At 65.4% G+C, this 25,196-nt stretch overlaps 1 protein-coding gene across 2 annotated transcripts in view; it reads right to left on the bottom strand.

Annotated features, from left to right (window-relative positions):
- TAFA5 (TAFA chemokine like family member 5) overlaps positions 1 to 25,196 on the bottom strand; it is a 193,449-nt gene that overhangs the window by 70,901 nt on the left and 97,352 nt on the right. For both annotated transcript variants that reach the window (XM_047866371.1, XM_047866372.1), the window contains exon 2: positions 7,657 to 7,806. In XM_047866371.1, the coding sequence (XP_047722327.1) occupies positions 7,657 to 7,806 (150 nt within the window). The remainder of the gene's footprint in view (positions 1 to 7,656; positions 7,807 to 25,196) is intronic.

Genomic DNA, 25,196 nt, shown 5'->3' with positions numbered 1-25,196 from the left:
ACGCTTAACCGACTGCGCCACCCAGGCGCCCCCCGTCTGCCCCTTCAGAGGCTGTTTCCTCTCAGTGAGCAGGGTTGGAGGGTCCGGACAGCGCTGGACGTGGACGGGGACGGGGACGTGGGGCGGCCTCACGCCCACTAGTGCCTGCCTCCAGGGGCCCCCAGGCACCTAGGGCACCACCGGGCAGGTGGGTGTGGCCACCTCCCCGGACACAGTGCTCGGCTCCCCCGGAGAGCCTTCCGGAACTTTTGCTGCTGCCTCTGCCCGGCTCAGCCCTGCGCCTGTGGCCCCACGGGGTTTGTGCTGCCCTATGCGGCCCCCCCATCTCACGCTTCTGTCTCTGCCCCCACCCCCACCCCCAGCGCTCCCGGGCGGCTGCAGGGACACACGGTGAGGCCGGCTGGCCCGGCATCTCCGTCTGCCCCGAGGCTGCACGGCCCGGTGCCGGAGCATCTGAACGCTGCTCCCCGCTCCCTCCACACCAGGCTGTCAGCGGGTTCAACTCAAGTCCCGTCCTGCTCAGAGACTGCAGCCACCTAGAAAAAACACCGAATTCTGCAGCGAGGCACAAGGACGGGGGACATTGGGCCGTGGGGGCCTGCACAGCAGGAAGGCAGACAGACCCAGACCCTCTGGGCAGCCAAGCCAGGGCCACAGCAAGGGGCCACAGCCAGGGCCACACCAGGGGACCACAGCCAGGGTCACAGCCAGGGTCACAGCCAGGGCCACGGCAAGGGGGCACAGCCAGGACCACAGCAGGGGGTCACAGCAGGGGGGTCGCATCCAGGGCCACAGCCAGGGCCACAGCAGGGGGTCACAGCCAGGGTCACAGCAGGGGGTCACAGCAGGGCCACAGCAGAGGCCACAGCCTGGGTCACAGCAGGGATCACAGCAGGGGGCCACTCTCTCCCTCGCTCAGACCCGTGTGTGGCTGGGGCTCCAGGGGAGTCTGGGCTGAGATAATAGCACCCGACGGTGACAGGCCGATGCTCTGATCTCTCTGCATAAACATGAAATGGCCACGTGGCCGGCCACCGTGTGGTCGTCCACGATCAAAGGCAGTTACGTTGGATATCCCAGCGAGAAGGTGCCAGGGAAGGATGGTTTTCTCCCTTCGCATGAAAGTGAACTCACGAAGCGACAGGCCGGCCGTAAGAGGCTATTACAGCCCGTGGGCGCAGCCAGCCGGGGCTGGGCCCCAAGCTCCTTCCTGACCCCGGATCCCTCCAGAGCTCCCCTCCAGGCCTGGGCCCGCAGCACAGCCTCACGCACCCCTCCCTGGCAGGGCTGCTGGGCGCACAGACCTGGTGCCGCTCACGGTCCCTGCCGGGCTTTCTGCACGCACACCCCGCCCTCCTCCCCAGAGAAATCACGGCTCGGGGCCTCATCAGAGGGCACCTCAGAGTCCCCCTGGTCCTGGACAAGCAGCTGGAATGGGGGTGGCCTCAGGAGGGCAGGTGGTGGCATCTGGGAGGTGGCATCTGGGACTCCGTAACACATCACCCCCTCCCCAGAGCTTGTCCAGCAGCAAGAAGGCTGGACTCCAGCGACAGCAAATGGCGGGGGACCGAGCGTCCCAACGGCCCCGTCGTCATCGGAACGCGTGGTCAGGCTGCAGACACACCGGCCACACTGTCCTCTCCCCCGCCCACCGCACTGGCCCCTGGGGTGCCCCGCACTCTGCAGAGCTGGGGCCCCAGGCCCAGGCTCCCAGGGGCTGGCCTGTCCCGGCCGCAGCCTCAAGAAGCTTCCAGAAAGCCGGGAACTTCCTGAGCTAGAACAAAGATGAGAACACAGACGTGTAGGCAGCACACGTCCGCTGGGGGGCCGCATGCACCCTGCGTGTCTCAGGAGCACACGGGAAGGTGCCTCAGGGCCTGCCCGGGCCACAAGGCACACCCGCTTACTTCCAGGGACAGGGCACTATGACGGTCCCCACCCCACGCAGGACCGAAGACGGGGCGTAACCCCCATCCCCCGTCCTCCTCTAGACCCCACCCCCCGCCCCCTCCTGAGAACCGCCAGCCAGAGTGGCTCCCCCACCCTCTGGGCCACCCCACCCCCTCCGCCAGCACCCACATGGCCTCAGGGTGCTTCCCCTTTGCTTCTGCTTCTGGGCACCGGGCCTCCCTCCTGCTACACGGTGCAGGCACGTGCCGATCGAGCCGTGGCCGCAGGGCCTCGGGCCTGACACCCGCCGTCCTCGCCCAGCGGCGTCCGCGGAGTCGAGCAAACACAGACTTCTACCCGAGCGCCTCCTGGAGGCGCGTTTCTGCAGTTACTCGTCTTCACCGCGTCCTACGTCCCAAATACCGGCCCTTCCCCACCAAGCGTCTACACCAGCCTCTCCTGGCCGCCCGTCCTTCGCCAGTCGGAAGCCCCACCCGGCGGGGCTGCGGGACCGCCCACGTCCCACCCCTGGTCCCCGCCACGAAAGCGGACGGGCCAGCGCCGGCTCCTGCCGCACGCGAGGCCCCGCGCCCCTTCCGGCCGCCTTCCTCCTCACTCCTGTGTTGCTAGGAGCTCCCCCGCCCCGTGATTCACCCACTGGAAGCACACCATCGCAGCTTTCAGGGTATTCGCAGAGCTGCGCCCCCACCCAGTCCGGTTTAGAACACTTTCATGGCCTGAGAAGAACCCTGAGCTGCTGATCACCCCCCGCTCCTTGCCCTCTCGCTCTGGAGACTTGCCCGCCCGGACGCTCGTGGACACGGACTCACACAGTCCCCGTCCTCCGCGCCCGGCATCTCTCACTCACGGCTCACGCGTGTTGTGGGGCGTCCCTCCTTTTCACGGGCCGGCAACGTTCCGTTCCGTGGACGTACCGCACCACTCACCCCCTGGCGGACCCGTGGGTCGTTTCCGCTCTTTGTCCGCCCTCGTGAACACGCGTGTGCGTGTGTGCGTGGACGCGTGTTCTCACTTCCCCTCGGCGCACACCCAGGACTCCGCTGGGGGTGGAGCCACGGCTCCTAAGACAGCGCCACGTTGAGCCAGACCAGCTCCCGAGGCAGCCACACCTGCGCGCCCCCAGCCGCGTGGGGGGCTCTGACCGTCCACATCCTCGCCAACACACGTGACGGTCCGACTCCGCGGAGCTCCCACACGGCCCCCGTGTGCCTCTTCCTGGTGACTGAGGACCGAGCATCTTTCCACGTGTTCCCTGGCTGTTTGCACAAATACCTTCTTTGAAAATACACCTGTTCAAACCCTCTGCCGCTTTCTCAACTGGGCTGTTCGTCTTTTCATCATCTAGTCGTGGGAGTTCTTTGTGTGTTCTGCAGACAAGTCCGTGATCGTTATTTGCAAATATTCGCTCCCACTTGGTGGACTGTCTTTTCGCTTCCTCGACCGTGTCCTCGGAAGCACCAGAGTTTTGGTGAAGTCACGTTTACCTTCTCTTCTCTTTTCTCTTTTTGCTCGTGCCTCTGGTGTCAGATCTAAGAATCCTTTGCCAAATCCAGATCGCGAAGGTTCACCCCCATCTTCTTGTAAGCCGTCTACGGGTTCAGCCTCTGATCTGGGTCACGTTAACTTCTGTACACGGCGGGTCCCGCTCCACGGCCGTGCATGCGGCTTCCAGGGGTCACGGCGCCACGTGTTGAGAAGACGACGCTTTCCCCGCCGAACGGTCTGGAAACGCTTGTCAACGACCAGCTGACAGAATACGGGAGGCTTCATTCCTGGACCTTCACCTCCTCCCGGACGGAGGACCCCGTCCTCATCCGGAACCTCAGCAGCTGTCCGCAAGCAAACGCACCCAGATGCTTGTCCCTGCTCTGTGCTTCCTCGGCGGAGGCCCTCAAGGCCGCGTCCGGGACCCGGGGATCACCTGCTGCTGGACACAGCGTAAAGGGGGAGGGGCGGTGGTTCCCTAAGTTGGGCGGAGCAGGTAGCAGCTTAGGAAGCCGTTTGCACACCGTATCTCACGTGCAGAGCCTGCCGATGTCCAGTCTGTGGATGAAGGCGGGGGCCCAGCCCACCGGCGCCCGACGGTGAGGGCACAGCGAATCACAGACCAGACATCTCCACTCCGTACCTGGGGCTTCCGGCGTCCCGGGCTCCCATGGACAGGAGAGCGTGTTACAAGTTCCGAACTTCACGTGCAGGCACATGACGTGGTGCATCCCTGCTCGGGAGTGAAGGGCCAGGTCACCTGGAAGGCAGGTGGGCTCCCAGCGGGTGCCACCGGTGAACTGCGTCACCACCAGGGTCACCCCCAGGGCCCCGGGAGAGCCCAGCCGACCATGCGCTGAAGGCAGCCATGACTCCCCAAAGCCTCTCCAGACATCACGACAGCCCAGGTCACCCTCCTCCTCCTCCGGCGGGCCCCGGGCCTCACAACAGACACTGCCCTGCCTCCTCCCCCAGACGCCCAGGGGCCCCTCTCCTTCTGCCCCCCCGGCTGCGGGCAGGGCTGCTTTAGAAACAGCCCTCTCTGCTCCGACCGCCTGCACCCGACCCTGGCATCACCTGCTTTCTTTACTTCGATTCCTTTCCAAAGCGTTTCTGGAGAAGTCAGCTGAGGGGAGGCAGGGCCTCCACTTACAAAGCAAGACCCTGCCTCAATGGGAAGGACCGCGGGCATCGCGGCTGCCTGCTCGTGCCGGGCAGGGCTGCGACACGGCAGCCCTGCGGAGGCACCCGGCCCGCACGTGTCCACTGAGGGGCACAGGGGAGCTCGTGGCTTCCCAGAGCCGCGGCCGCGGCATCCACGACCTGGGGCGGCCCCCGAGGTGAGCCGCATCCCCTGTATTTGTGCGTGAGAACGTGCACCTGCAGACACGGCCAGGAGTCCCCCCTCCTGCCACAAGCACCCTCCTTTCAGGAAGAAAAGCTTCCCTGGCGAGCTCCTCTTCATCCCTCAATACCCTACTCAAATGCCCCCTTGTGGAAGTAACTTTGCCAAGGTCCCGGACACGAAGGGACGGCTGTGCTCTGAGGTCCCGCAGCCCCTGCCCCACAGTCTGGACCCCAGCCCACAGCACTGTATGTTCTAGGTATTAGGTATCTCAAGCGTCAATCACTCAAGAGCACACCCCGTATCTGAACGTACGAGAGCGTGAATGAATGGACGAATGAATGAACAGGTGGACAGACGCGGGGGTGCTCCAGGACTCCAGGCTCCCTGCCGAGCACACAGCAGGGTCAGCACAGACCACCCCACTGACCCTGCTCGTGCCGGATCCCACCCACCGAGAAGGCTCAAGGTTTCTCTGCAGCAGCCACAAGGCACACGTGAGGAAACTTATTATGCACCCAGAGCAGGGAAATAGAAAAGCAAAAATTAAATTAGACGGCAGCGGAGAAAATGCCCACTGTGCAGAAGCAGAACGCCAACGAATTTGTCTGTCCTCCCCTGGAAGCGGCCAGGTTTTAATTCGGGTCTCTGGGACACGGCCCCTGAGGCGCGGGAAGGCTCGCGGGAGAGGGGAGAGAACGTGGTTTCAGATGAGCAGACCCGGATTCGATTAGGAAGCACTTCGGACCCCAACTCTCCCTGCAGGCTCGCGGGGCTAGCGAGGAGGGGGCCCCTCGCCCCACGCCCCTCGTCCCGCGCCCCGCGCCCGTCCCTGGGAAGGATCGATGAGCATCAGCAAGAAGGTGTGCGTCACTGGGAGTCTGATCCTGTTTCGGGAGCCGGGGGCGGGGCGGGGGGGTTGCTAGGGTACAAATGCAGCTCCCTGGGAGTCAGGGAGGCCGCCCCGGCCCGAATTCACCGAGCACCTGAGCTGGGCTGCACCGAGTTCCAGAACGGACACTGCCCCAAGGCACAGGTACCCCCCTGCTCGCTCAATTGCACGCCTTTTATGGGACGCCCACCGACGGTTCTTTTTTTTTTTTTTTTTCAATGTTTATTTATTTTTGGGACAGAGAGAGACAGAGCGTGAACGGGGGAGGGGCAGAGAGAGAGGGAGACACAGAATCGGAAACAGGCTCCAGGCTCTGAGCCATCAGCCCAGAGCCTGACGCGGGGCTCGAACTCCCGGACCGCGAGATCGTGACCTGGCTGAAGTCGGACGCTTAACCGACTGCGCCACCCAGGCGCCCCCAGACGACGGTTCTTAAAAACAAACCCGGCTCCCGCGACGAGCCCCTCTGAGCACCAGGTCCTCAAGATGCCCCCACTTGCCTCCAGCCCCCCACGGGCAGGGTCAGCCCCTCTGCCACCTTCTCCAAAGTGCCCCCGCGTTCCCAAGGAGCCCCTCAGGGCTGGCGGCACGTGGCCACAGGGGCCAGAGACAGTCAAATGGGCCCTGGGGTGGGGTCAGCCGGGAGCCCCACTGGGCCTCCAGGGACCTCGTACCGCGGGCCCCCCGGGCCAGGCCCAAGCAGCCCGCTCAGCCCCAAAGGGCGACCGGGTGTGGGTGGGCTGGGCCTGCAGCTCCCGAGCCGACTCACTGCCCCACCACGCCCCAGACAGGCCGGGGACAGGCTCACCGGTGACACCAGGGGCAGAGGTCCCCACCTGGTCAGTCTCCATCCCCCAAAGTGACCTCATGGCTCTGCTGACCCCTTCCTGGTGCCTTGAGGCTCCAGGAACCCCCTGGGGCCGCCGGCCCATCCAAAAGCCCACCCCTGGGGATGCTAACATCCCTACTCCTGAGGGCCCAAACCCCCGCCAATGAACTGAGCTCAGGTGCTCCAACTACTCCAGGTGTCCCGGCCCCAGGCTCCCACGGCCATCCTTCCTCAGGTGACCATCCCGAGCACCGAGGGCAGTGGGGATGGTCATTACCGCAGTATCCTGGTTGGGCAGGAAGCGGGCTCCCACACAGAAGCCGCTGATCCGAACCAGGGAGGAGGTGCCCAGAGCCCCGTGCAGAGGCTGTCAGGGAAGGAAGGGCACGGCTGAGCCCTGGGACCCCACCACCTTGTCAGGCTGTGACCACACCTCCTGCAGCCCCCCCCAGAACACCCTGCATGGGGTCCCCCCACCCCAAGCAGCTCCGACACACGAGGCCGCCATTGGCCTGGCCACAGGAGCACCCCCTAGGCCGCCTGCTCCGGTCACGGGGCTCCGGCCCGGCCCCGATGCTCGCCTGCCCGCGGATGCCAGGTCTCACCCCGGACCGCACACAGAGGCCCATCTACCAGGGTGACGGGCACTGCAAAGGCTCCCCTCTGCTTCTAAGAGTATTTGCGATTCTGTTTCAAAGACCATCCCCGAAGGTACCGCCTCACACAAGGTGCTTGGGCCCTCGTCCCGCGAGGATGTTAATGTGGCACATCTCAGAGGCCGGACAGCCCGCTGGCCATGGGGAGGCCTCACCACCTCCCCGCTCTCAGAGCCCGAGGGGGATGGGGTCCTGACGTGGGTCACTGAGTGGGTGGCCTCCCCCAGAAACTACATGTGAGGGATATAACGGCGTCCAGGGCTGTCGGCCTGCACCCCTTCCTCCCGCAGTGACACTGAGGGGCCACGGTCCCCGCCTGGGCCCGTGACTCCCTGCCCCCCACAGCACCCCAAACTCCACACACACAGAGACACCAACACCGTCCGGGCACCGAGCGCCCCATCAGGACCGTCCTGCCTGAGGCCAGGCCCAGACAGCTGGCGGTTTCCACAGGCGTTCCCGGTGGTGGGGGCCGGGCTGTGTCCGCTGGACCCCAGCCGCCCGGGCCTTCGAAGGGGTCGCGACCGAGGGCTCTTACCGTCCACGCAGGCGGGCCGGGCTCTCGTGGTGCCCGCGATCTGCCCCTTTCTGCAGGCACAGCGAGCCGTCTGCCGGGCGATCGTCCTCCTGGGCTGGCTGCTGTCGCGGTCCAGGGTCACAATCTCACAGGTGCCGGCGGCCAGCTGACCTGCAAGAGAGGCACGGGCGTGGGCTGAGTGGCCGAGGCGGGGGGCCGAGCGTCCCAGCCCTCCCGCCCGCGGAGGGGCCCCAGCGGCCGCGGGAGGCAGGCTGCCCGCCCGGAGCGCCCGTCTCAAACTCGCGAAGGACGCCGTCAGAAACACGCCGTATGGGGCTGGCGCCGGGTCAGCCCAGCCGCCTCTGCCTCTGCACGCGGACGCTCGAGGCCCTGCCTGGGCAGACAGGAAATTAACTGTGGCCCCGTCCGTCACGCCGGAGATGAAGGGGCCGAGCCTCGCTGTCGGGGCTCTGATGGAAGCAGCCAGACCGCCCAGAGCACAGAGATCCGAGCCCACGCTGGCCCCTGCGCCGGCCAAGACGCACTCCCAGCTGTGTTAACGGCTGCGCACCCGCCACATCGCAGGGGAGCCTCCCCCCCATCAGCACGGGGCTGAGAGCAGGCACGCTGCACAAGGACGCAGTCAGGTGCACGCACAGACACAGACACGCCCGCACACGCCCAGAAGGTGGGCACGGAACGCACCTCACACGGGTTCACGCGAGCCGGACTCAGGCGTGAAGGTGCCAAGGGCAGGAGCCACACGGGCGGGTACGGGGAGACGCCCACACAGCACACGTGTGACCCATCCACGCCCACCCAGGTACACAGACGGCGCTCATACGTTGCACACGTGTCCCGTGCAGGCACGCACACACAGGTACACACAGGTTACCTGGATGCGCCCCTCACTCCTGCCTTCCCACGTGGACACTGCCCTGATCCCTAAATACTGGCCACCCCAGGGCACGGGGCTGTCCTTGGTCCACCCCTGGGCCAGCAGTGTCCAGAGAAGGGACAGGTTTCCTTCGAAGGCGACGACAAGTTGGGGTGGCTTCCTCCTCCCCTGTGGTCCCCGAGTCACGGAAAGGGTGCCCGTGCCGCCAACGTCCCAGCAGAGGGGAACCTGCCTTCTGCAGGCTGTCACTTCTGTGAAACCTGGCACGGCCCCCCCCCGACCCCCCGAGAACATTCGCCGGGACGGCGTCAGCTCTGCACGGAGGGCCGTCCAGCCAGAGACCGGCCACCTCGCCCCGTGCCGACCGGAGGCCGTCCCCAGCTCGGCCGGTGCAGCACCGGTGCGTCCCTGGGCTGGGCCCCCGCTGCCCCTCCACCCCGGCCACCCAGCCGCAGCCTCCACCCGCGTGACCACTCTGGAGAACCACCAGAGGCTCTGCGCACTCACGTTCTCGCTCTCCCAGTCCCTCGGCAAATAGTAAGCACCTACCGAATGCCGTTGGTGTCGCTGGGTCCCGCAACCATGCTGTGAGCAAAGCAGACCGCACAGCACCCTGGGGAGCCAGGAGGACCAGCTCCTACAGATACGTGTCACGCGGGGCCCGGCTGGGAAACGGGACAGCGTGGGGACGGGGCCCGCATGCTGGATCACAGGATAAGGGAACCGCGAAGAAGCGACCGCCAGGAGACGGGCCGGTGGGGCAGGTGGGGTGGGGGTGGCTCCCACCCTGCAGGGGAAAGCAGGGGGATCCCGGGGGCTCCTGGGTGGCGCTTCTCAGCCCTGCTGTCCTTCACTGTCCACGTGCCTGCTGTCGCCTCGGGCCCCTCCTCCAGGCAGTCCCCCGGGCCCTCCAGGCAGCTCACTGCACAACATCGCTCCTGCCTTTTTGTCACCTGTAGGTCCCCAGCCAAGCCGCGAGCCGGGTGCAAACAGGAAGCACACCCTCGAGCCCTGGGGGTGCCGTGTGTGCGTGAGAACCGGGAGGCACCAGACGCGCCAGCCGCGGACTCAGAGGGCTGCGTGCAGTGACCCCAGGCCCGCTACCCAGAGCCTGTCGGACGGCACACGAGGTTTCCTGGGGGAGTCGCACGGGTGCGGGGTGAAGGACCCCTGGACACCGTGAGTCCCAGTTGCGAAGTGAGGCGCCAGCCAGCCACGCGACTCCTCACCTAAGGCGTTAACCGGCCCACGTTCCAGCACGAGCACCAGGGCCACGAGAGACGCTGCCGGGCACATCGGGACTCGGGGCCACAGCAGGGGGGCCGACGGGGTCTCTGCGACCCAAAGCGCCCGTCACCCCGACGGCCCAGCAATCAGCGGCGGTCAGGCTGGCACGGTCGCCCCCACATGCCACAGCTGCGGCCCACGCCCCGGGCACCGGTGGTGCCGGCAGATGACGAGACTGCCAGGGCCCCCCAGGCGGACACGCTTCCACACCGACACGCAGCCCACGGCAGATGCCTCTGATGGCGGGTCAGCTTCCGGGCCGCCCTGGGAAGGAACCGGAGACGGGAGGGAGGCCCGAACCGCAGCCTGTCACTCGCCCCTGTGTGCAGGCTGCACGTCTGACACGCGGGTGTGGGCAGGGGGCCCCCGAGGGCTGCCGGGGACGGTCCTTCCTGCCTCTCCCGGCGTCCGGGGGTGGCGGGTCCTGGTGGCAGCCGCATCGGGCCGGCCTCCGCCTCCTTCCTCACCAGGCAGCGCTCCGTGCCTCTGCTCTTACGAGTCACCTGCCACCTGGACAGAAGCCCGCTCGCATGACCTCATCATAAGGTGAGCACAGCTGCAGAGACCCCACCGCCCGACGAGGCCACACTCACAGGAGGTGAGGACCCGAGCGTAGCTCTTGGGGACCCCATCCGACCTACGAAAGGAAGGAAACAAAGCTCCCCCTCTGAGAACCCAGAAATGCCCGGTTTGCAACGATCTGGGGGTGCATACCCTTCACGGCTGGCTGTCTTCCGGAGAGGGGTGCCCCCGGCTCGTTAACTTATCGCCAGCCGACCAGACGCGGGGTTCCCCTGCGGCGCCCAGACCGGTGCCTCTCCGTGCGCCCACCCCCTTGCCTCGGCTGCCCTGGCCGCCCCTCTTCCAGGTTCCCCATCTTACTTTCCATCCCCCAATTCGGGCTGACCCACAGACACGTCAACCGTGGCCAGCCCCCGTCCCCTGGGGCTCCACCTCGCCGTGCACGGACCCAGACCTGGGCCCCAGCACCCTGTGTGGACACCTGCAAACAGCAGGTCCCACAAGGGGCCGGAAGGGCACAGGGTCCCAGCGCGTCGGCAGACGGGCCCCAAACGGAGGCGCAGAGAGACGCGAGGCGCTTTGCGGCTCAGCGGGGACAGCGTCCCACCACTCCCGATGCTGCTTGTACCCCCCGCGCTGGATCCCGCCGGCAGCTCACACGGCTGAGTACGGAGACCAGGTGCCAAAGGAGTGGCCACCGCACACGGCGAGGACGCTCAGCGTCGCGGAGAACAATCAGCCCGGCCTGGGCGGCAGCCGGCCCTCCACTCGGCCCTGCCTGTCTGTTTTGGGGGTCAGCCACGGAATTCAGGCCGCGACCCGAACGTGTGGGTACGGACCCACCGCCCACCAGGACTCAGGCGCGGCCATCTGCCGCTGAGCCCCCGGAACCCACCGCGGACGCACCGAAGCTATCGCTCAACAAGCTTGTCGGGCCCGTCCGTCCGCACCGGCCGGGGGGGGGAGCTGAGTCCCACCCAGCCTGGCGGGAACCCACAGCATCTCATCCAAGCTGTGCCCACGCTCGGGGCAGGGGTCAGAGGGCAGGCAGCCGGCTGGCCCCGCCCGCGGCGGGCCACACCGGCCATTTGGAGCTCAGATACCATCTGTGGCCCACCTGGGTCCCCTCTAGCAGCCAGCTCCGGGCAGATGCACTTCAGAGCTCCGAGGTCACTCTCTTCCACTCAGGGTTCTAGTTTGTGGTCGGGACCCCACTGCCCTCCCACAGGCAGTAAGTGCCGAGCCAGCAAGCGCACGGCCGGCCCAGATCCGGTGTCTATCTCAGTCCACCCGGCTCCCGGGGCCCCCAGGCCTACACCCTCCCCAGGCCCTGCCGGCCCCTCCCAACACCCTGGCTCCTGAGGCTCTGAGGGCAGCAGGGGGGCCCGCCCCCGCCGACGGGGCCGCACATCCCGCTCAGAGCAGGTGGATACACGTGGAACGAAGTTCAAGGAGACTTGCCCCCGCCTGTGGGTTCAGACACCTCGAGACTCGCAGGGCAGGGACAGAGAAGAAGGTGGGAGCCATCCTGCCCGGCCTGCCCTGGCCGGTGGGCTCTGAGCCCCGGGAAAGGGGGCCTTGGGAGCGGCCCCCACTGCAGGGCTTACTGAGGTAAACCAGCCCCGGTTGTAAGTGAGCCCAAGCCGCCTGTCCCACCAGGTGTGCAGGGGACGAGGGCGCTGGCGGGCCTCACTGCCCGCTCGGGCCAGCTCTGACCTCCGGCTGGGCATAAACACCTGCTGGTGGCCGAGCCAGGCCTGACTGTCCCCCCGCCAAGGACCGATGTGCAGGGACCCCACCAGGGACCGGAGGCTCCCAGGGCCCAGGACAGCAACAGTCAGGGAGGAACCCACAAGAGGACCAGGGACGGGTTTTCTCTTGCCACCAGAGCTCTCTCGCGTCCAGAACGTCAGGAGGCCCCGTGGGTGGGTCCTTCAGAGCAGGGCCTCGGAGGGCGTGCCAGCACCGAGGAGGCCGGGACTGTGCCTGGAAACGGTGTCCCAGCTCCGGCACCGGGGGCCACGGCTAAGCTCAACTCCGGGCCTCTCTGCTGCACTGGCCGAGGGCTGGAGCCCCGCCAGGCGGCTGCACGTGGCCCCAGGGGAAGGGGCTGGGGACACCTACCGGACCCCAGAGGCTAAGAGCCCGCTGTGGGTCCCACTCACTGCCATGGTCACCTGAGGTGCCGGCTCTGGGCTGGACTGGACCCCAACAACTCCCCACAAGGTGAGCATTCTGCCCGGATTTTACAGAAACAGCCCACGGACATGCATCACACGCCGGTGGACCCTGACCGGGGGCCCTGGCACTCAGGGCAGGGACGTGCAAGGAAGCACCAGTGGGACACATCTTGCGTTTGGCCCCTCGGGGCCTCCTGGGTGTCCGGGGCCCTGGCCAGCACGGGCAGAGGCCCCCTGAGCCAGAGCCCCCGTGTCCTGGGCTGCCAAGTCTCACATGTGCCCAGAGTCAGACCAGGCTGGACAGCAGCCCCTCCAGGTCCCCAGCACGGTCCCAGTGAAGGGCCGCCACCACCCAGCCCCCGAGCCTGGTCCCTGAAGGACCACGAGAGCATCCTGAAGGCGAGCCGTGCCAGAGCCTACCTCGGGGTCCCCAGGGGACCCAAATCCGCTCTGGACTCCATGGTCAGACCCTGCAGGCACCAAGGATGCACACCTTCCCCCAGCCAAGGGCCCCCAAGTTCACAACTGGCTTCACTCCCAATGCGGGTGAGCTGCTCCCCGGGTGCCGAGGTGCCCTTTGCCACTGCCCGAGGACGAGGGTGCGGACGCCCACTTGGCCACAGGGCATCCTGGGCACACGCTGGTGCCGTCCCCAAACCGCAGACTCCTGTGAGTGTTGGGGTGTGGCCCGACCGGACAGGCATGTGGAGGACAGAGCCCTGGGCGTCCCTCCTGTGCACCTGCCTCTCCCGTTACCACCACGGACAGCCCTGCCAACGTCCCACCGCGGAGAGCCCGCCAGAGGCTGCACCAGCGAGGACCGACGTGCAGCTGTGTCCCGGGCACACATTAAGTAGGATGAAAATACACGGAAAAAAGTATAAAACCCGATGGGAGTAGGACAGCCTCTGTGTTTGAGCTACAGCAGTCACAGTAACACCTTCCGCGGTTTGTCACCCGCACGACGTCCACCTTGGCAGAAAGCACCTGCTCCCCCGCCCCCCGCAGCGTGGGAGGGCCAGGTCAGCGCCTCCTCCCTCAAGGGGCAGGTCACCGGCTCTCGTGGGGGGGGGGAGGGGCCGCAGGACATCCGGTGACTTTCACTAAGTGCACCTGCCATAACCGTCCTCCTTCACGACCAGTCACCGTCCACCTCCTACTGCGCCCGCCTCACGACTTCGCCCAGTCACAGGGCTTGCACCTTGTCCGACAGCCACCCCACCCCCCCAGCTTGGGTCCTGCCCCCCGCGGGGAAGGGGGCTCCCGAGCACTGAAGCCGGCATCCAGTTCTCTATCACAGGAGCCAGGTAAATGCGTGCCGCGGATCACCCAGGACAGCCCTCTGCTCACGGGCACGGGGACCAGCCTGCGAGACGGTGAGTGAAACCGGGACCTTACGGAGGAGGGGACATCTGTGGCCGTGCGAGGGTGGCCAGCCCCAGCCGCTCCGCAGCTCCGGCCCCTGGTGCCAGGAGGCACCTGCTCAGAAGACAGTGTGACAGAGGCCCCAGCGCACGGGCGAGGGGACGCTGGTGCAGAGCAGGGGGCAGGGCCACCAGGCTCCTGAGACCAAGAGGCAGAGCAGCTCCAGAGCGCCCGCAGGGTCGCTGGGGGCCCGGGAGCCCAGGTGCGGGCCACAAAGCCGCTGCTCCGTCGGGGCGTGTGCACTCACGGCCCAGACGCACACACACGCGTGCACGCACACCAGGCTTTCCCAAGGAGCCCCCGTAGGGGCCGTAGGCTCCCTCCCACGGGACTCAGCAGCTGGAAGCAAGTCCGCTCTGACCGCCCACAGAGCCTCAAGGGGTCTCTCCACAGCCCTGTTTTGTTTCCAGCCACACCTCCCAGGATGGCCACGCACCCGCACAGCCCCTGCAGACCCTCAGCTGTGTGCCTCCATCTCCAAAGGGACAGTCCCCTCCACCTCTGCACTGGGGGGTGGGGGGGATGCCGCCCCTCTGCCTGGACGCCTCCATGTGGCCTGTGCTCAGGCCTTGGCACGCCCCGGTCTGCAGAGACGGCCCCTGATAACAGCCTAGCGGGGAGTCAGGGGCCCTCGGCCCTGGCTGGCCCTTCCGTCCTCACAGCCAGTCCAGGGCTGGGTGAGACCAGAGGTGGGACGGGAAAGCCAGACTGTGCATGAGCTCAGGAGACCGAGCGGCCAGGCCCGACGTTGCCTGCCTCTTCCTGCCCTGGCTTAGCTTTGCAGGGAATGTGTCAGGAAGGTCAACGGTGGGGGTGTGGACTTGGGAGAGGGGGGCAGGATGCGTCTGCACGGACGGGTTGTCCTGGTGCCTGTCACAGCTGGACACCTGCTCCTTCCCCATCCTAAAGAGGAGCCCTTGGCTCGCCCCTGCTCTGCAGATCGGCCCCAGTGTCCCCTGGCTGTCCCCGCTAACACAACTGTGAAATATAATTATGTCTTTTCCAGCAAAGTCAAACATCTCGCGGAAGCCTCCCGGAGCCGGCCGACCTTGGCCCAGCCTGCTCCCGTCACGTACTGCCTGCCCTCTACCCCCTGGGCCGTCCTCCCCCCCGCCGAGCTGCATCCCCTGCCCAAGTCCAGAAGCTGGACGGGCTGGGAACAGAGGGGCAGACGGCAGCCCCCTCGCACAGCCAGATGCACCCTTCCAGAAAGTTCTGCCGGCTCACCCCTGCCCAGTGCCTGTCCTGTCCCTCGGCCACCTGTCAAGTTTGAAAACACGGGAAGGGTCCCTCCAGGCGGGCTGCACCAGGAGGGAGGGACGAGGCCCCTCACCATTCCCCGGCTCAGAGAGGAGGGTCCGCTCAAGGACGCCAGCGCCCGCAGGCTCTTCTAAGCGCTGCTGGGGCTGGGCTCTCTAAGAGCTGGGCTTTTCATCTGGGTAAGAGCAGGTGGAGGGACCGTAATAAAAAGGAAAAGAGAATAATACCTTGATTACAGCTACGAGGCAGGCTTTTCAGGCCTCCAGAAGGGAGATCAAAGCCTCTCTAGTCAAGTTCCCTCCGGTGGCTCCACAGCGGGCCTTAAATCAAAATCAGTGCCTCGCCACCCCTACCCGTTCCCCCCGCCCAGGCCTGAGGGGTCTGCACCTGCCGACACGGGCCGGGGGAGGGCCAGGCTGGGCCGTGCTGTGCGAGCCAGGGGCAGCCACCATGTGGGTGTTGGGGACCTGCCCGCTGTCACTGCCAATGCCGTCAACCCTGCCGAGGACAGGGCGGTGCCCGGAGGCAGCGGCTGGTCCTTGAGACGTGGGATTTCAGAGCCAGCCGCCGTCTGGGCTGGGCTGGTGGCTTCAACAGGGACATGCCCCCGATGTGCCCTCTGCAGCCCGTGTGCTGTGCTCAGTAATGCCGACGGGGCGTGTGCAGGGCCCGCACGGGGTCACTGGCCTTCACAGTTAAGGCCTGGCCCCCTCCCACCCCCTGGAGCCGACCCAGGCCTCCAGGAACCCAGTTAGACTCCAGCCACGCCCACCTCTGCCCGGGGCCACTGGGGACATCACCCCGGAGGCTGTGTTCTCCCTGCCCTGACAACTGCTACCGACCCCACGCCAGCCATCCAGCCAGGGCGCCCGGGCTCTGCCCATGCCAAGCCCGGGGGCAGGACTCCGGAGCAGGAATCACCCCACACCTCTGGATGCATGCAACCACAGCCCCACACAGCCTTTCGCCTTGAGAGAGACCAGACAAACAGCGGGGGCAGCCTCAGTCTCCCCATCTGTGAAATGAGCCAGCGGGACAAGGCAGCGTTCTTCCCCGTCTGGACTGAGCCACCACCATGGAGACCAGATGCCCCGGGGAGAAGGCCGTGGACGGCGGAGGGAAGGTCCCCATCCACCATGAGCCAGCCGGTGGAGGGCGGCGGGCCCAGAACCTCCCTCCGAAGGGCACAGCCGCCAGCGGGCTCCAGGGAGAGAAGGCAGGACTCACAGCACAGACAGACCTAGAAACAAGCCTCACGCAGCAGGTGGAAAGTGGTGGAGTGATGTGCACCTCCCAAACCCTGGAACGTGTCAGGTGGCCCCCTTGCCCACAAAAGGGTGAATATCTCCCACGTGGTTAGGCACCTCGAATGTGGATGATCCCGGTGGCCCGTGTCACCCCAGGTCCCCGTAGGAGGGAGATGCAGGGGATCTGACCACAGAGGAATGACCCAGTGACCCCACACAGAGGCTGGGGCAACAGATGCCCCTGGAGGTGGATCCAGAGGCCACCAGCCAGGAAATGCATGAAAGGCGAGGAGCACATTCTCCCCTGGAGCTTCCAGAAAGATCCAGCCCTGCCCGCACCTTGGTTCTGGCTCAGTGAGACCCTTTCTGGGCCTGAAACGTGCAGAACTGTAAGAGAATAAAGCCGTGCTGTTTCAGCACTAAGTGCAGGGTGGCCTGCGAGTCAGGAAACAGGCCCGGGATGTGATGTCAGTAGGAGAGCACAGGCCTGACGTGCGTGCGGGGGCCGCTGGACTTGGGTCACATGGGGCCGGGCTGGCTCAGCCAGAGCAAAAGGGCCTCAAAGGTGCTGTGAAGGGCATGGGGGGTGTGGGAGGACCACGTGGGGGGTCCTGGGCCCCAGCCAACAGCACAGGGCTGCGGACGGGGGGACCGTAACCCCAGTGCCTTCCGGCCACACCACAGAGAGGGTCCCCGCTGGCCCTCTTTCCTCGTGCTTCCTGACGAGACTGTCCCCCGAGATCAGGGCTGCCCCACAAGCCGGGAACCGAAGCTCACGGCCAACACCTGTGCTCCAGTCACGCGACCCTGCAGCTGGGGGGGTGACCTCAGCGTCGACACGGCTGGACCAGGGCTCAGAGGATTCAGGTCCACGTTTCACGTTAAATATTAATTACTGGTGAAAAGAGAGTTGGAACACGTGCCCGGCACCGAGCCCTACCCGGGGCAGGAGGCTGGCGGGTCCCCCAACCCCCCGGGGCTGGGAGTGGAGCCCAGAGCCTGCACCCACACTCGGAGCATCAGCCACCACATGGGGACCCCTGCTGTCCTCAAAGACTTCATCACAGACTAAATCGCGTCATCTCCAGCACACTTCGGAAAACCCTGAAGGCGTGAGGCTGTCCTCAGGTCCTCTCAATGTGAGAGCAGAGAGGAGGCTTGGTTGAGGCAAAAGGGACCACAACCTGGGTCGTTCCTGCTTGGGAGACCAGGCCCTTTGCTGTGGAGTGACCTGGGCTCAAAGAGGTCTCTTGGGGCTTGATAATGAGGCCACAGGGGGCCCTGACCTAAAGCGTTTGGTGAGGACGCCTCCCAGGGGTGGGCTGCCCACCAGGAACCACACACCGGGGCTCCTACGGGGGGAGCCCGAGCTCGCCTCTTCCCCTTGGCCTGGCCGGCACAAAGGCCGGGACCCCAGCGGTCGTCACGGGCTCCACAGCTGGTCCCCAGACCCTGTCCCCAGCAGCTGGGCTCACCCTGCCCTTTGGGAGGGGCTGAGGCTCCGGGAGCCCCCGATCCGACCTCTAACCTGGACCGGCAGGTACTGTGTGGGTGGGTGGGGGCTGTGCCCAGAAGGCTGACCGGGGACAGACCCTCCCCAGAGAGTTCCTGAAGGAGAGCACGCCAGCTTGCATTCCAAAGCAAGGCTCCCCTGTCCGCTCCGACCCTACGTCTCCCACCCCGGGAATGAGCACGTGGCCGGCGTCCCCCCGCTGGCCGCCCCACGTGCCCAGTTATGTCGGCGGCTGCCCGGCTTTAGGCAGGGGCACAGAAGGAGCCGAGGGCCCAGGCCCAGCTGACCGCGGCACTCCCTGCTTCCTTCCCTGGGGCTGGGTTCTTCCCGAACCGATCCCGGGCCCTGGGGATGGCCCGACAGCCCGGCTCCTCTGACGTGCAGGCGTGTTATGGAAGAGGGCAGTAAAGGAGGCACTTCTATTGTTCTCCTTGAGGCTGCGAACGCCGCCCCGAGACGTCCATCATCAAGCACCTCGCCGCTGTCCAGCTGGCTCCCAGTCAATTATCCCCGTTAATGTGCCTATTAATGAGGCGTCGCCCGGCCTGGCAGGTCCGCGCGCGGCCCCAGGGCCCGTCCCGAGCCGGGCTGGAACACTGCTGGCACAACATCGTAAACACTGGGTAATTACGCCACAGTTTATGACTTCGCAAAGGTCAATAAAGGCACGCGGCACCGCTCTCCAGAAGGGAGCGCCGTGTGGCGGGCGGGGGGACCGTGGCGGAGCCGGATCCGCCTGGAAAACAAGGGGGCCCCTCCGCACGGGCTAGACCTTGCCCACTCCGCTCCACGAGGCCCCTGCGCTCCGAGCCCAGAGTCCCGTGAGCCTCTATCCGGGCAGCTACCCGGGCTTCGCCGAGTTAGCGACAAGGGCGGGGGCTGGTGGCCTCCTGGCTCCCGCCCGCACCCCCACCCCAACCAGCCACTTCCCAGCAAGGGGGCCCTCAGCCCAGGCCGGGTCGGGCTTCTCCCGGCCGCCCCCTCCATGGCAGACGGGATGGGCTTGGGATCCCCAGGCAGCTGCATCCCCGAGGAGCCACCAGGGTGACAGTAGGGGACTCCTGGCCAAAGGGGCTTGGTGTCCAGTTATGGAGCGTAGGTCATCACCCCACTCCTGGCTGGGGCCACCCCCCCCCACCCCCGTCACTCCCAGTCCCTAACTGGTCCTCACTCTGCTATCCAGTGTTGCCGTTAGCAGCGGCCTCCTTGAGGGCCAAAAGGGCCCCTGATGGGCTGACAGGTGAGGCTACCCGGGCCACGGGGCCTCCCAGACAGCCACCTGCCCTCTGCCACAGGTGGCTGTGACCCAGGCCTTCTCCCGGAGGTCCCGTGGACGTCCCAGCAGGTCCTTCTCTGGGGCTGGGGTGCCCTATGCACCTCAGGGTGTTCAGCACCACCCCGGGCTCCCCCACTCTGTGAAGACTGCACGTGTCTCCAGATGATGCCAGATCCCCCAGAGGCCCAGAACCTGCCCTTGACTGAGAACCTGGCTGAGTCACCAAACCTGTGAGCCCTGCTGTTTAAAAACATGTTTCCGCTTCAACCTGACGTGGAGTCACGTGGCTCTCAGGCCATCTCTGGACATACGGATTCGCTGCAACCAGCGGAAGAAGGGCCAGGGCCTGGGTGGGCTGGGAGGTCGTAGGAGATCGAGGAAGGTCACGGGCCATCACGGGAAGGGGTGGGTGGGGAGGGACCGGCACCCGGCTGTCCCGTGTGCTGTGAGTGGCAGGGGCAGGAGGGGCCCGGCTTGTCCAGCTGTCTGTCCCACCTGAGCTGGAGGACGATGGCGGGACGCCCTCCTGCAGCTCCCAGGTGACCTGAAAAAGTGCTCACTCCCTGCTCTGCTGTCTTTCAGGATGTGCTTGAAATGACCCAACGTGCACGAACATCACGGAGCAAACGTGATTTCCGTGCACGGGTCACCCCAAAGGCCTGGGCACCCCGGGAGGGCCGGGGTCCTCGGGTGGCAGCTGGGCAAGCTGGGGAGCCTGCCGTCATCCCGGAGGGAAGGAGGGGTCCGGCGGGGGCCGTGGAGGTCAGGGCGGAACCAGGCCTGTCCTGCAGCCCCAGCAGGCCAGCCCGCAAGCCGCGGGCCGAAGTAACTCCCTTCTCCCCGCAAGGGCGCGTCCTCCTCCAGATGGGGCCCCCTGCAGGCCCAGTAGCCTGGCTTTCTCTGTGGACCCTGGTCTCACGGGAGGGTGCCCCTTGGATCCCCGGGCCCCTGGGGGAGCTGCTAGGGAGCACCGGCATTCAGCCAGGCACGTGCAGCCCGAATATCCTCCCCCGCCCCTCCCCGCATGATGGCACCCACAGGACAGGAAGCTGGTGTCCCTGAGCAGTCCCAGAAGTGCAGGCTACGGCAGGGCTGTTTCCGGCACCGGCCGTCTATCTTAGGAAGAAGCACCCTTGGAGGGACCAGTGTGTCCCTGCCTTGGGCTCCAGGAGGACAGAGGTGGCCGCAGGGACGGCTGCTTGTCCTCTGTGACGTCACGTAAGGGTGTGCTCTGCGTCCAGTGGCCCAGCCTCCATGACTGGTGGCCTGGGGGTTTGTCCCCCACCCCTGCCCGGCTCCCACAGAAGACCTGGGGGCGGCACGTGGGGACAGGGCACCTGGGGACAAGCCTGTCTCCTCCATCGGCAGGAGCCGTGTGGAGGCTTCCTGCTGGCAGACGGGCGGGATGCTGCCCTCTCTCCCCGATGACCTGGCGGGGAGACAACCGTGCGGGAGGTACCTGGAGGGAGGCAGGCGTGCAGGTGATGGTGGCCCTGAGCGAGACGCACGGAGGGAGGGGGAGGGGCACGTTCTGGAGGCCAAGGGGACAAAGATCCAGAGACCAGAGGGTGAGCACAGGGAGGGGCTCCGAGGACACCCCAGCACACCGGCCTCCCCTCGTCCCTGGGCGGGCACATAAGCGGAGCGTGGTAACCTGCGCTGACAGATGCCCCCTCAGCCCTCCTCCTGGCTGACCTTGACCACACAGACCCCTCCGCAGCCTTCAGGCCAGACCAGGCGGGGGGGCACCGCTCCCTGCCCCCCGTGTGGATCCCGACCTGCGGTGGATGCATCCTCCTTCCCTGAGTCTCCGTCCTCCGTCCCTGCCTGGGCAGCAGGGCTACCGAGGCTAGGACCGCTCAGCGAAGAGCCTTTGCGCCCCGTGCCCAGGGCTGTGGCCCTCAGACACCGGGTACCTGCAGGCTCCCCGTTAAAGCCGAGGAGGCAGCGGAGGACCTGGGAAGGAGACCACCCGCTGGGCAGCCGCGAGAGCCCTCGACGGGAACCACCAGCAGCAGCCCGGAGACACATAGCGCCGGGGGAGTGCGTGAGCTCAGGACACCGGGGACGGTGCAGAGGTGGATGTTTGGCGAGCGCATCTGGCCTCTCCGGTGGGCTTTCTTTAGACGGCGCGGGTGATGTTCGTGCCAAGTTGCCGATTGGAAAACCACGTTCCCCAGCCTTGGCGAGCATCTCCTAGATCGCAGGAAGCAACGGGATCTGAGGGCTCATTACCTGGCCGGGGGGGCCCAGTGCAGTCTACACCGAGGGCGCCCACCCCCAAGCCTCAGGACAGCAACGGAATCCACACGGAGCCGGCTGGTCTCTGACAAAGCAGTGAAGGCAACTCCACGGAGGAGGAAAGATCGCTGTCCAGCGGAAGATGCCGGAATGATTAGGAGTCAGAGACGCCAAAAATGAGCCCAGACTCAGGCCTTACACCGCTCACAAAAAACCAGCTCACAGTGGGGATCTAAATAAAAAAACCCACAATAATCTAAAACTTCCAGACGAAAACGTAGGAGAGAATCCGTGTGACCTTCAGTCTGGTAAAATGGGCTGTTAGACAAACCGCCAGAAACACGATCCGCGAGAAAGAAAGAGATAAATCGAGCGTCACCAACACTAAGCACTTCTGTTCTCGGAAGATGCCGTGAAGAGCACGAAAGACGAGCAGAGACACGGAGAAGATGCCACACACATCCGGCAGGGCACTTGCGTCCAGAAGGTGCACGAACCCTCAACACTCAACCGGAAGAGGATAACCCGATCAAGAAACGGGCACCAGATCCCAGCAGACACCTCCCCCCCACACGGCAAAAGGAGCACACGGAAATATAGTCAACACTATTTGTCGCCAGAAAGTTCCAGACCGAAACAAGGACGTATCAGCACACGTGCATTCGAACAGCTAACACACGGAAATCTGAAAATCTCCACCTGCCGGAGAGGATGCACGGAGACCAAGAACGGCTCTCTCGCCGCGGGAGGGCAGGCGACACGCTGCGGCTGCTGCGGAAGGCGACTGGGCCGTTTCTTGTGAACAAACGCGCTCCGGGCGGCCACTGCGCCTTCTCGACCCGGCGAGCCGCTCCCGCGATGGGAGTGGTCCTCACTGACGTTCACACTTACATCCTCACAAAAGACTGCTTGCACCTTTTGGCTCACACCTGGACACAAGCCAGGGGTCCTTCCGCAGCTGGATGGACACACAAGCCGTGGTCCAACCGGACCACGGGACGGTCCTCCGCGCGGCCGAGAGATGAGCTATCAGGCCACGAAAAAGACGGGGAAGAACCTTAAGTGCTCATCCCTCAGCCAGAGAAGCCAATCTGAAAAGGCTACGTCTTCTGTGATTCCAACTCTACGACGTTCTGGGAAAAACAAAGCGACAGTGGAGATAAAAAACTTAGCGGCTGCCAGTTTGCGAGGAAGGAAGCGGGGGAGAGGGAGAGGAAGGGAGAGGAGGAGAGGGACGTTTCAGTCCAGGAAAACTAGCCTGGTGACCCCAGCGGGGCCACGCGGCATCATCTGCCGGAAGCCGTGTTACTTCACAACTCAGCGAGTGCCCCGAACACACACACCCTTGGAGGATTCCTGTCGGGATCCCGGAAGGAGTTCACGTGCCGTCAGGAGCACCTCACCGTGTTAGAGGCGTGTGAGCCGCCTGCAGACGCGGGGCCACCGTGCCGCCCTGATGCGCGGACGCCGTAGGACGGAGGCGGTGGGAACCGCGCAGAAGCACTGTCTCTAGCGAATGAAGCGGGTTCGCAGGGGGATACAAGTGCCCAAATCTGACACTGCCCTACGTCTGCACGTGAACAGTCAGGCAAGTGGAGGCGGCTGGTGGAGCCAGGCTTCTTTACACGGTGGCGGTGGGAGGTCAGATCAGCGAGCGCGGGAGGCTGAACGATCCATTGGTCAGTGTGAGTTCCCGTCAGCTCCCAGGCTCCTGCACACGCGGACCTTCCTCCGTGTTCGGTCCGCTTAGAGGATCCGGAAGCAACAGCAGCCCATTAGCAACAAGGACACCCGACGCCCGATTTTGGTCTCTAACAACCCCCCACCCCCCCCCACCCCCCCCACCCCCCCCGCCCACCACCAACCAGGACTCCTCGGGGGAAATGGCTTATTTGAGGGTTGGGTAGGAACTGCGGCATCTTGTGGAGATGAGAGGGAAGGAAGGACTCAAAAACCAAGCAATATCATTGGGGAGGTGGGGGAGGCTATGTCAAAGGCACACGGGAGTTCCCAGGGGCTTAAGCTAAAACATTTGAGCAACCAGATAAACAAAGTAGCAGAGCATCTCATTCAAAACACACGATGCTCTCAGTCTGCAGCGATAACCATAAATGGCCGAAGCAACTCTCCGATGGGCAGAAGACTGCAAACCTCCCAGGCTGAAGAATCCCCACTGATTTCTGTAGACACCTGCCCTCAAGGAAGTGGAGCGTAACTCCCCACTCCCCAGCCGCGGGCTGCGCCCTATACGGCGACGTCCTTCCAAAGAGAACATCGCAGAAGGAGAGAAGAGAGGACCGTCACTGAAGAAGAGCCTGACAGACCAGCTCAGCCAAGTGATGGAGGGCACGGTCCTGGGGGTACGTTGCGTCCACGGCATCTGCCCTGATACGATGGGGTGAGAAGGCACCCCCTCCCTGCGGTCTGCCTCCCGCAGACCCACGTCCCCAGCCTCCCCACGCGAGAAACATCGGACAAAACCCGACAGAGAGCCTTTCTACGAAACACCTGCCCCGTGTCCTCAACACTGCCAAGGTCGTCACCAGCAAGCTGAGTCTGAGAGACCGTCCCGGCCGTGAGAGGCCCAAGGAACCGTGAGGACTGAACGTCTGGTGGTGCCCTGGACAGGACAGGCCTGGCTGGCACTTCACAGGACACCCTATGGAGCCAGTCCTCACCACTTTCCCCCTGGGATCCAGCCTACCTTCTGCCCACTCCTCATGTGGGGTCCCACACCCCGAGAAGCCCCTCCCCGCAGGCTTGGCCCCCAAAGCCCTACACCAAGCAAAACAGACAGGCTTTCTTGTGAGCTGCTCCATTTGCGTTCCTGGGCCGGCCTGCCTTGGGCCACGTTTGCTCACTGCCTGCATAGATCTGACACCACCACCAGGATGGACGGACGGAGGGACAAACGGAGGGACAGACGGACAGATGAAGGGAGGGAGGCAGGGCTGGAGGGAGGGAGGGAGCAGGGAAAGGGGCAGTTGACCACGGAGCTCTGAGGGTAGGGGCCACTCAGGAGTCACTTCTGCGTGTCCTGGGCCATGGGGCTGGACAGCGCGGATGCCTGGAGATGCCTCTGGGGGAACGGAGGCCCACCTCACAGATGCTGCCGGGACCCCCACGAGGACACACACGGGAAGGAGCTGAGGACCGCTTCCAGACAGTAGAGTGCTGGGCTTCGTGAGCTGTGTTTGGAGATCAAATGAATCTTCCTCTGGGGAAAAAGGAAGAAGGCGGGAGGATGAGGGACACGGTCCCCTCTCCGAGGTGGCAATTGTGGCAGAGAGCCTGAGTAGGAACTGCCTCCCAGAGGTACGAGCATCAGGAAAGTCCAGCCCGCTGTGGGCAGGACCGGGACGGCCGTGGAGAGGTAGGTCCCACGGGAGGGACAGGAGACGCGTCCCAGGGTCACGGACCCACCCAGAAGCGCCAGGCCGTGTGCAGGGTGGGAGGGCTGGACACACTCCGGACAGGCCACCGCTGAGGGTGGGGCAGGCGTCCTCCCCCGTCCCCCACCGGCCGCTCACACAAGGCCCACGGCAGGCAGGGTCCACGGCCCTCGGGTGGCCGCGCTGGGGGCCAGCAGGGGAGCCCGAGGGGGTCTGCCCTCAGCAGCGGCCACGATGCCGTCCCAGCAGCAGCCACAGAGCAGCGCCCACGGGTGTTTGGTAAATGACTGAGTGCACATGCTATGGCCCAGATGCCGATT

The sequence above is a fragment of the Prionailurus viverrinus genome, chromosome B4 (assembly GCF_022837055.1).
Source record: "Prionailurus viverrinus isolate Anna chromosome B4, UM_Priviv_1.0, whole genome shotgun sequence".
Lineage (NCBI taxonomy): Eukaryota > Metazoa > Chordata > Mammalia > Carnivora > Felidae > Prionailurus > Prionailurus viverrinus.
Note: the sequence above shows the minus strand (reverse complement) of the source record. Positions and strands in the feature narration are given on the sequence as shown.